Source organism: Lytechinus pictus, chromosome 18 (assembly GCF_037042905.1).
Source record: "Lytechinus pictus isolate F3 Inbred chromosome 18, Lp3.0, whole genome shotgun sequence".
In the NCBI taxonomy this organism is placed as follows: Eukaryota; Metazoa; Echinodermata; class Echinoidea; order Temnopleuroida; family Toxopneustidae; genus Lytechinus; species Lytechinus pictus.
The window spans coordinates 8,202,911-8,214,789 of NC_087262.1; the positions used below are offsets into that span (position 1 = coordinate 8,202,911).

General features: G+C 36.6%; 1 protein-coding gene and 1 long non-coding RNA gene across 2 annotated transcripts; one reads left to right on the plus strand and one right to left on the minus strand.

Moving 5' to 3' along the window:
• Positions 1–293: 293 nt before the first annotated feature.
• On the minus strand, positions 294–5,380 carry LOC135157470 (uncharacterized). The gene is made up of 3 exons (XR_010296456.1): positions 5,226–5,380; positions 1,538–1,667; positions 294–1,126 (listed from the first exon to the last, which is right to left on the minus strand). It is a non-coding gene; the product is annotated as an uncharacterized LOC135157470 (long non-coding RNA).
• Positions 4,495–11,419, plus strand: LOC135157469 (L-gulonolactone oxidase-like). The gene is made up of 4 exons (XM_064113043.1): positions 4,495–4,622; positions 7,148–7,309; positions 8,146–8,236; positions 10,101–11,419. Exons 1-4 carry the CDS (start codon positions 4,576–4,578, stop codon positions 10,233–10,235), a joined length of 435 nt encoding a protein of 144 aa, XP_063969113.1. The 5' UTR covers positions 4,495–4,575; the 3' UTR covers positions 10,236–11,419.
• The last annotated feature ends 460 nt before the right edge of the window (positions 11,420–11,879 follow it).

Consider the following 11,879-nt stretch of genomic DNA (forward strand, 5'->3'; position numbering starts at 1 on the left):
TACAGGATCAAACTCTGTGAAAAATCTCATTGCTAATTAATTATGCTAATTTATGCATGAAATCAGAATTTTGCTTTAATTAACTAAATAATGCCCCTAAAATGCTAATTTTTGGTACACAGACACTTAATATTAATCTGTTCAAATGTACTAACAAAAAATTTCAAAATCACATTAATTTTTTCATGTATTTAACTGTTTTCAAAATTTCTTATGTATTTCTTTGTTTTTGGACTTTATGTTTTTTATTGTTTTTTCAATGGAAATTGTCGGGGACTTTATTTGGACCATAAATAAGATGGAATTAATTGATTTCAATCAGTAAATGGAAAAATTATACATTTATGAATTTCGGCTAAAAACTCTATTTGCATTGGATTTGTACACAAATTTACGTTTTTGTGCAATTTTGGGTCTGCATGCACTTATGAAATGATGCGTAATTTTGGAACCCCCGTATCCAAAATATCCGTGAGTACTGAGTAGATGTCTGGGGGGGGGGGTAAATGTCCAGGGGGTAGATGTCCGGGGGGTAGATGTCCGGGGGGTAAATGTCCGGGGGGTAAATGTCCGGGGGTAAATGTCCGGGGGTAGATGTCCGGGGGGTAAATGTCCGGGGGTAATTGTCCGGGGGGTAGATGTCCGGGGGGTAAATGTTCAGGGGTAGATGTCCTAGGGGGTAGATGTCTTAAGGGGGTGGATGTCCGGGGGGTGGATGTCCGGGTGGTGGATGTCCGGGGGGTGGATGCCCAGGGGGTAGATGTTCGGATACGATACAATATATATATAAAAAAAGTTAATTTTTCATTCAATTCGATTGTTCTTTCTTTCTTTTAAAGAATTTGGAAATACATGTACCAAAAATAAGAGTTGAACTTTGATATACCTGCATGAACTGCATAAAAAATTATTTATTGTATCTATGAAGCTGTATTACCTCATCGATCAAAGGACTGCCCAAGTCATTGGAATTCGGTACTCTTTCTTTTAATGAAAGAAATGGAAAATCCGTCTTGTTGAATATGAAACCTCTTCTCGTCCATGGTGTAGGTTGGTACCAGCCCAAGTGCTTGTATCCTCCAGGAGACCCGTTGTTTACAACTTTTAAATGGAAGTTTCATTAAAGCTGCGACAGTAACAAGTAAACAAATGAGAGACGTGTTTTTTATATCGAAAAGCAAGTTTTTAGATTTTGATAAGGCAAGTTAAGTTTTTCAATTTTAGTAGAATACATTTCTTTTTTCAATGACATATTCTTTCATATTGAGAAACTAAGTGTTTCAATTTTGATTATAATCATGATTACATTCTATGTCAGTTGTGCATCCCCATCCTGCTCCTACAAACTTAGAAAACACTAAAAATTTGTAATTATGTATACGAACAAAAATAAACAATGAAGACAATTTCCTACAAAACTGTAAACTTCATCATGATAACGTCAATACTGAGAATTGTTCACCCCTGTGCATTTTGTGTATTTTTTGTAGCCTTGCACAATTTGCAGATATGACCCATATGCCCCTATAAAACATACCTTTGTTAAGTCAGGTGGCTTGTTGACGAAAAGGAACTATTACGGATGGCAAATTCCTCTTGGGATTGTATAAGTACAACAATCAACTGAGCTGGCCTCCGAAGAACCAATGTAACTGTGTTTATTCAATCTAGGAGGTTAAAAGAAAAAGAGGGAAAAAACATCCTCAGTTTCATGACCATAAATATATCCCTGAAATTGTAGTTTACATAACTTTCTATATCATCATGAACCTACATGTAATGCATATTTGACTCTACAGTCTGAATTAAATGGACTTGACAAATAAATTGAATATTGTTGGTAAAAATAATCTTCTATGTCTGAACAGGTGTCTGCAGCAGTTAAAAAATGATGCATATTTGTTGCATTTAACTCTGCCAAAGACAAATCTAAACGTCTGAAAGAAGACTAATGTTTGCATTTCAACTGGGCGTTGTGGCGTGCGCCTGTAATCCAAGCTACGTGGGGAAGTTACAATTTGATGCAGAAGTTCGAGGTTCGAATCCTGGTCACGTCTTTCGGATGGTGACGTTAAAGGTCGGTCCCAGACGTAAATAATCATATCTGATTGATACACGTCTGACAAAAACTCAAATACACACACACACACTATCTGTGCAGTTTCCACATATAAAAACAAAACATTCTAATGCTAGGTGCATAATTTATCCTTTTTCTGAAATAATTGTTTTTCCTAATTTTGGAAATCCTTTTCTCTCACAAAACCTTACTTTTGGTTAAAACAATATCTGCTATCAAAAATATCAACTAATTCAAATAGTCACTCTCAATGGGACGGTTCGCCGATGAATATTCATTAGATTGTGGTCGTGTGCACGTGTGTGTGTACAATACCGAGTGTAAAAAACAAAGAAAGTTTTCAAATGGTGTGTGTGTGTATAACACAACGCAGGAGTTTATTTTACAGAGAATGAGAAGTATAGTGCAGAAAATTAAAGTGTACAATGAAGTTTTACAGAGGAGGAAATAATATAAATACATATGGAAGACAATGCAAGATAAAGTGAGGCAAGTACAGTGATTTTTTTTTCTCAAAAGTATTAGTAGTAGAGGAAATCATGGGGAAAAAATATATTATAGAGGACAATGTAACATGAGATGAGGCAAGTCTGCAATGAGGTTTTTTTTTCAAAGGAGGAGATAATACAAATATATATCTAGAGGACAATGTAAGATGAGATGAGGCAATTAAGTGTACAGTGAGGTTTTAACAAAGAATGTATAACTAGGATAAGATAAAAAGAGGACAATGTAAGATGAGCTGTGGTAAGTGTACAGTGAGGTTTTTTCAAAAGAGGAGATGATAAAAAAATACCGGTATGTAGAGGACAATGTAAGATGAGGCACGTGTACATTGAGGTTTTATCAAATAATGTATAATGATGATGTAGACTGTAGAGGACAATGTAAGATGAGCTCTCACTGTACACTTGCCTTGAGCCCTTGATCATCTCATCTTACATTGTCCTCCATATTTGTATTATCTCCTCTTGAAAAAACCCTCACTGCACACAAGTTTGCCTTATCTCATCTTACATTGTCCTCAATAATATATTTGTATTATTTCCTCTACTAATACTTTTGAAAAAACAACATCACTGTACTTGCCTTACCTCATCTTGCACTGTCCTCCATATATTTATATTATTTCCTCTTCTGTAAAACTTCATTGTACGCTTTTATTTTCTGCACTATACTACTCATTCTCTGTTAAATAAACCCCTATCCCTACGTTGTTTTATACACACTCACCATTTGAAAACTCTCGTTATTTACACTCGGTATAGTATACACACACACACCCATGCACGTGATCCAATGAATATTCATCGGCGAACCGTCCCATTGAGAGTGACGTAGGAGCTGGACATTTCATCGCCCTTTGTTGTCATCAAAAGTGGCTACCAGAAAATACAAGCATTGAACCTAGCCGCTTGTAATGGGCACTTAATACATGCGTTAAAACTTTCACTTGACTCGTGCACTTTCCGTTCCAAATTTTCACATTTGTATGTTACATATATATAGATCCTATTTATCTCATACTTTACTCACTTTCTTGGTGGAAAGTACCATGACTCAGAAAGTCAGGAATGAAACATAATGGTGTAATTTGCCTGAAAAACTACAGCGAAACAGCTAAAATCATGCCTGCTGCACATGCCTGCTGGCCTGAAGCAGGCCTGGGCCTAGACAGCTGGCAGCCGTCTGTTTCGAGGAGTTTTTAAACATTTTTTTATTTTTTTTATTTCTCCTCGTACACAGACGGCTCGCTAGCGTGCAGCCACCATTAGGGGACTTGCAATGCAAAATCCCCCCGTCGGGGCTCTTCAATTTTTGTCTTTAATGAATAAAATTTTTGAAAATTAACGCGACCAAAATGCAAATTAATATTCCCTCTTGGCATTAATTGCCAAAAAACAGAGAAAAATCAAGTTAAAAGGAACAAAAACAGTGACTTACCTCGGCTGTCGCGCAAATTCACTTCCCCGTTTTATCCGCTCTTAAGTACATAAACATATGGCCAGTGAGTCCCCTGTACAGATCGCGCTAGAACTTCGGTCTCTGTATTTGGTGAGTGAAGCCAACGGAGTTCAGCTGAACGACCAACATAACAGAGACTGAAGCTTTTGGTCTAGCCTGGGCCCAGGAGTCCAAAGTGCATTTAAACATAGACATGGGACTAGGGTAGATTGTGGTCTCAATAACTTGGAAAGAAAATTGTGAAAACAGAAATTATGCACTTACCATGATTATATGGATGAAGCCAGGTCAATCGTGTGGCAGTATCCTGACATCGAGGTACAGACTGGAATCTCAAAAAAACGAAAAGTTATCTCCTGCTACCCCAGTCTCGATCAGCCATTTTGTTATGAATTTTGAAAAAAATTAGGAGATGTATCACGAGGTATTCTGTCCCGTGAGTATGGGTAAATACACGGTGAGCTCTGACCTGGGACTCACTGGGAGAACTTCTCGTTTTTTTGAGGTTCCAACTTCCAGTCCGTGCCTCGATGTCAGGATACTACATGTACCACTCGATAGACCTTCATCCATCGTGGTAAGTGCATAATTTCTGTTTTCACAATTTATCTTGCTAGATTAATAGATATAGCGAACATCCTGTGAGTATGGGTAAATACACGGTGAGCTCCTGGGCGCCGGCCCGCGAAGCATGCCGGCGCTCCCGGGCCTGGGTATGATCAATGATACTTTCACTGTGTTGAAAATGAAATACATCTTCCGTGCTTTTTTCTTCTTGCTGTGCTGGATAACCTCAATGGTAACACTTAACAGGCACTCGCGCTCATGCCTAAGTTACAACATTAGCATCGAGTCACCATGGACAAAAGTTCTTCTTACTTAGGTCTTAGCTATCAATATCATACTCAAAGCAGCAGAATCGTAATCGTACCCAGGCAGCAGGGAGAATCCACACCGCGGCCGGGCAGCTTCGCGGGTGTGGGCTCTCTGCCTCTGGGTTAGCAACCAAGCGGCACGGAAAGCATCGAACCATCATCTTCTCCGTTGTTCTCCCCCGATATTCGGGGCAGGGATCAGCGGTATCCGCTACTCAGGTTGGGGTGTCAGGTTTGTTAACACCATGAAAGCCGACAACCATGGCTGCCGTTGTATTATAAAAAAATATATAATTGGAACTTACCTTGGCTTTAGTTTCAGTTATCCAGCAGTACAGTTGGCGTTGATGAATTTGACGTCCAAAACTAACTTCAGACGTGGTAAAAGTGGTAAAATACTGTGTTTCTTGTAATAATCGCAATGGCAGCTTTGTTTGCCGTGTAAATGCATGCAGTACGTGCGCGCGCGCGCGCCCGCTCACAAATTCGATAAACTGAGTTTTTCAATTTCGATAAACTAGGTTTTTCAATTCGAAAAACTTAGTTTATCGAAATCGAAAAACCTAGTTTATCGGCGAAAAACTAAGTTTATCGGCGATAAACTAGGTTTTTCGATTCGATAAACTTAGTTTTTCGATTTCGATAAACTAGGTTTTTCAATTCGAAAAACTTAGTTTATCGAAATTGAAAAACCTAGTTTATCGGCGAAAAACCTAGTTTATCGCCTTTATGAGACAAATGGCGTTCTTAGAAAAACTCAGTTTATCACTTGAAAAACCTAGTTTATCGCCTTTATGGGACAAATGGCGTTCTTAGAAAAACTCAGTTTATCAGATTCGAAAAACTTAGTTTATCAGAATTGAAAAACTAAGTTTATCACTTGAAAAACCTAGTTTTTCGCCGATAAACTAAGTTTATCACTTGAAAAACTCAGTTTATCTAGAAAAACTCAGTTTATCAGTCGAAAAACTAAGTTTTTCAAGAAACTCTGCTTTTCACTTGAAAAACCTAGTTTTTCATTGAAAAACTTAGTTTTTCATTGAAAAACTTAGTTTATCGGTGAAAAACTTAGTTTTTCGCCGATAAACTTAGTTTTTCAATTGATAAACTAGGTTTATCAAATAGGTTTATCAAAAAAACCTAGTTTTTCAATTGAAAAACTAAGTTTTTCGGCGATAAACTTAGTTTTTCTTGATAAACTTAGTTTTTCAAGTGATAAACTTAGTTTATCGGCGAAAAACTAAGTTTATCGGCGAAAAACTTAGTTTTTCAATTGAAAAACTAGGTTTTTCGATTGATAAACTAGGTTTTTCGGCGATAAACTGAGTTTATCGCCTTTATGAAACAGATGGCGCGCCATAACCGTAGGGGAAAATGTGACTGTGTCATAATAGTGTTCTCAACATGGCATGGTTTCCACAACCTGTACATGTAAAGTGATATTGTTGCTATAGGAACGCTCCCATTGGGATAAAATGCTTCGCGCCAAAATAGAACCAGTGGAGAACTGCTTACACATGAGCTTGCAATGCATGTAATTATGAATAATACGTTGATGCATATCTTAACATGTTCAGCATTGATACCATACGATCGACGTTATAGAGAACCTAGGTTTGAACAGTGAAATAATTTGCCCTCAACAATAGTGTATACTGTAAAATAATATTGGGTAAAAATGCTTCATGAAGGTAATTATGTGTCCAACCAGCATTGGGCATTTCTTTTGGGTATTTTTATTTATCCAGTATAATGAAACTTTTGCCCATTCTATAGTAATTGCTGCTTATTGTTTAACCTTTAATACTGGTAATATGCTTCCCGCAATGGGCAAAATATTGTCCCATATTCGTTGGACACATAATTACCCTCGTGCTGGTTAAAATTTTACCCAATATTTTTTTTACAGTGTAGAAGACGTTTAAGAAAACCGTATAGGAATTTTTAACAATGACAAGAAGCAAAATATTTATCCTAAGGTTTAGTGTAAAGTATTTTCTTTATTATTGTTATTATATTGTCACTTCATCATTATCATCATCACTTGTATAATCATTATTATTATTAGCATTACTATTATCATTAGTAGTAGTAGTAGTAGTAGTAGTAGTAGTAGTAGTAGCAGCAGCAGCAGCAGCAGCAGCAGGCGTAGTAATGTAGTAGTAATGTCATCATTATCATCATTATCAGAATTTATTATCATTACACTCGTCTGTATACTTTCTAGGGAAAGGGCAGCCGACGTTCTTCGTGAACTCAAACGACTAGCCGATGCGGGGAAATTCTACGCCCACTTCCCCTTGAGCGTCCGTTTCGCCAAGCCAGATGACATCATGCTCAGCCCATCATACAAAAGAAATATGTGTTTCATCAATCCCTTCTTTAACATGCAAGTATTTAGTTATCAGTATGTTTAAATTATGGTGTGGCGAAGCCAAGGGACCCGGGTGGTATGGGCGTCTCCTATCTGTGTGTGTTTTGGTCAAGCGATGAATAAATGAGTAAAAGGATAAGAATAGGATGTAAAACGGATTTAACACAAAGGAGGTTTTGAAGGTAAAGGGCTGGATCGTGAAACTGTATAATACTCTATTTTTCATTCAATTCAATCGAATTCCAGGGCAGCCAAATCGACGGAGAAGGGCAAGAATATGTATCAGACACGTCGTTTTAGTAGTAACGCATTATACTATCACGCCATAAACTGGTGCAGATTAGAAAAGAGGGAATAGAAGTAATCAGTGACTACATTGAGGATCCATAATCTTAAAATTGTTGGGGATTTCAGTAGTTTATTTCCTCCCTGCCTTGCTTATTTAGTGGTATTTGTATTTGTATCTATACATTTTAATGGGGGAGGGGTGAAATTTGTACCTTTCATTATAAATAATATTACACTCTTAAAAACGTTGGGCAACATACGGTCCACACAACAATTGGTTAAAACTTTATCAAATTCTGAGTAGCTTTAAACCAATAATGTGTGCTTTTGGTGAAAACTACACAGTATTGGTTGAAAACTACCCAGAGTTGGATAATGTTTTAACCAATTGTTGTGTGGACCGTATGTTGCCCAACGTTTTTAAGAGTGTAAGCTTAAGTAATAACAAAATGTTGGCCTTTTCAATGATAAACCGATAACAATGCTCACAGCCTTTTTTATACATATATATATTTTTACTCATAATCACTTTACTTTCTCTACCATTAAACCCATATCAATAGACGCTATGGAAACAAATCACGCAATCTGTCAACATGGACGCATTTTGAAGATGTCGTTCGCAAGGCAGGAGGGATTCCACATTGGGGAAAGGTGAGTTACTTGGTTTACTTTACAGATAGTCTAAGAACACTTGGGCCAAACTAAACCCGCTGTTCAGGTGGTCTAATTTCCACTTCGTCTAACTCTTTTCAATTCAAGAAAATCTAGTGTGGAAACAGTTCATCTGCCTACAAAGTTAAAATAAAACATTGATCAAAACCGGTTCAAGCCGATTAAACTGTACATCAGATGAAATGTTAAATGGACTAAATAGCAATGAAATCGAGTGGTAAGTAGTAGAACTGGATGTGGACGAACTATAGGATTAGATCATGTGGAATAAAACTCTTAAGGCCCGTATTCTGAAGTCAGGTTTAACTTAGACCATGGTCTAACTCTGTGCTAAAATTATGGGAAGCCAAAAGTGTCAACATTTTTATTACGTTGTATGTTTCTTATGTTTACTGTGCTCTTTCCTGATTCATCGATGGTGAAGAAAATAATCTATTTATACTTCTTAGACGATTATAAGTGATTTGAGAGTCAAATGAGCTAAAATATGATATATCTACTGTTAGTGATTTAAGTAACAATTGGCTATCCATACTTAAACCACAACTCTAAACCTGAGTTTAAGTTAAACCCGACTTCAGAATACGGGCCAAGGGGCAGTAAAACAAAAAAGCGGGAGTAAAAAATAAAACAGCGTTAGACAATAAGTGGCAATTTATCGTCAAGTCATATTCATGAAAAAAATAACTCAAAATTTAGCAAATAGAATAAAAAAGAACATGCGTCATTTCGTTAAAAATCCATAAAAAATCAAATGACCCGTCAAACAGTCCCCGAAGTAAACCCCTGCTAAATTGAATAGGGCCAAACTGAGTCAAATTAAAGACTTGATCGAGGCTAATGGCGCATGTTAGTAGACAAGAAGCTATTTAAAAGTGCGCATGGGGTGTATGGGTGGGTGACTGTGTGTGTGTATTTGCTATTTCACAATGACGCATTCCAACACATGTGACGTGACTCATCAATATGTATCATTTGACTCACACCAACATGATGACCCTCACCGAAAAAAAATAAATAGATACAATAAAAACTCACTTTATGTGAGTAACTTAAAACATGGAACGGTTATAGGTGATGATGTAACAGCCTGGTGCGGGATTTAACCCCGGGATTTAATTCACATATTATTCGTAAAGCAAACGGTCGTTTTGTTTTTAAGACTGGTTTAAATTCATCGTTAGGGACAAATTTCTTAGTTTTAGTTTTGCTCAGCTTCCAGGGACTGGGGATTACTTTTCATTGGGACTCAAATTCCCGGTATACCCAATTGAATTGCAATGTTCTTAATTATCCTGGACAACTCTTCTTTGGTTTTGTACTGACAAATTCAAAATCAACCGGTCTGTTGTAAGTGGTTTACTTGTAATTCGTCTAATGCCAATTCGTCCAATTGCCAACTCGTCTTCTACATGTATCATTCGGTCTACCATCAGTTCGTCCACTATCCACATGGTCTTATTGCCAATTTGTCCACTAACAATTTCGTCTAATAAACAGTTGGTCCAATAGATATTTAGTCCATATTCCATTTGGTATTATTGGACTGTGTTATTTGTGCAAAATGAATGGAAACGAAATAGATATTAGACCAACCGGTTACGAGACGAAAATGGTCATAGACGAAATGGTGATGAGACGAAGTGAAGATTGGACCAAATAGTTATTGGACGAAATGGTTGTTAGTCGAAATGTTGATGGACGGAATGGCATTAGACTAAATGCAAGTAGACCATGTGGAGAGTGGACGAGTCGGCAGTAGACGAATTGGCAAATTACCGTTGTATGTAACAGGCACAACACATTACTCGGTATCTTCAAATTTTCTCTCCTTTTTTTCCAGATTACTGCACCACTTGGTAGCTCCCAGTACAGGAAGCTCTTTCCTCTTTGGGATAGGTTTTGTGAGATTCGCAAGGAAATTGATCCTGATGGCATGTTCCTCAATGAATTCTTGGAGAAATGTTTCGAGGATTAGATTCCAATTACCATACATGGCTTGAAAAAAATTGTTACAGTCGCATCAACGAAACCGACTGCAAACAGGCCGATGGTATTTCATCGGAAATAACGCAATATTTTTTTTCCCGATATAGAGTCGATTTCACCAGTGCGACTTAGTAAATTTTGTCTACAATCTATTATCTGGATCTGATGAATTGCTCGGCCTACCTGAATTTGGATAATTTGAAGTTGATTTATTAATGGATTAATTAATCAGAGATTGCCATCTATTGGCACAGTGAGCCAAACATCAATATAGCTTAAGAGGACATTTTCTAATCAAAGATTCATATATTTTGTTTGCTCCATTCCTTAGTTTCGAGTACAAATACGTGGTTTCTTATTTTCATATTTTTTATTCTGGATCCTTCTGTGTATCTTTAAAATATTCAACAAAGTGGGTTTAATTTTTAAGAATGTATTGTCATATTCCTTATTCATTTTTACGAGCCGAGTTACATGTAGATTAAAACAAATTAATGAAATGTGTATGTTGAACTCAAATCAAGAGCTCATTTGAAAAGGGGTTAGATCCATTTTTCATCAAATTTGATTTTTTTTCTTCAAAATTTATAGAATTTTAGTAGCTGTATAAGATGATACCATAGAGAAGTTGAAATTCCCATTAAAAAGTGAACAAAAATGGCAAAGAAAAATCATTTATTTTTGCAAAAGGGGTTAGATCCATTTCAGTTTGTTTGCAAAAGGGGCTAGATCCACAAAGTATTTGTTTGAAGAAGAAATATTTAAACAAAAAAAAAGATACATGTAGGTAGATTTCTTGTATAACCAGTTTTATGTTCACATGGTAGGGTAGTATGGTAATTCAATCTCGCATATTAATGACAATATGGGAGATTTAAAAAACCTTGATTTACTCGGATGGTCTAAAGTGGATCTAATATAAACCCTTTTGCAAACAAACTCTGACTGTAGAGTTAAAATTGACTCCTCAGAAATAAGAATGTTAAACGATTCTATCCTTAGCTGCACCTGATGACTGAATTCCAACAAGTGTAAGTCAGTTCAAAGGCAGAAAGAAACCGACTCTAAACAGATAAGGCACACATGAATACCATAAGTGACTTTTATAGATTTTATTACTGCAAATGTATTCCACAATGCATACAAGAAAATCTTGAATCCAAATACAACTACAAAAAAGACGATTGTATTGTAGCATATAACTAATTTTTCAGCCTATATTCATAGCTCATCGTTTAAAATAACAGACCACAAATGTTAGTGTATATCTAGAATTCGTTAACGGTTTGATAGTTTTATATCAATTATCAATTAGTCAAGAGTATTTTTAACATAATCATTAACCCTAACTAGGCCGGGCTTTTTTTGGCTGTTCTGTGGCTGGGGGGGGGGGGGTGATTCAACCCCCCCCCCCCCCGAGATCTCGGCCGCCGATCGCGCGAGTGCCGCAAAAATTTGCACGCTGGTAGTGTGCGATGTAATCTACAAGGCTGTATGGTAAAATTTTCCAAAATAATGAGATTATATTTTATATGAATTAATTATGCTAATTCATGCATAAATCATAATTTTTGCTCTAATTCACTAAATAAAGCTCCTAGAATGCTAATTTTCGGTAAAAATATTCTTTGTA

What these genes read in the sequence shown, in the direction of transcription:
- LOC135157469 (XM_064113043.1), top strand. Translation starts at nt 4,576, where the DNA reads ATGTCAGGATACTACATGTACCACTCGATAGACCTTCATCCATCGTG. An exon ending in ATCAATCCCTTCTTTAACAT is followed by an intron (nt 7,310 to 8,145) that starts GCAAGTATTTAG and finishes CCATATCAATAG; the next exon opens with ACGCTATGGAAACAAATCAC. An exon ending in GGATTCCACATTGGGGAAAG is followed by an intron (nt 8,237 to 10,100) that starts GTGAGTTACTTG and finishes CTTTTTTTCCAG; the next exon opens with ATTACTGCACCACTTGGTAG.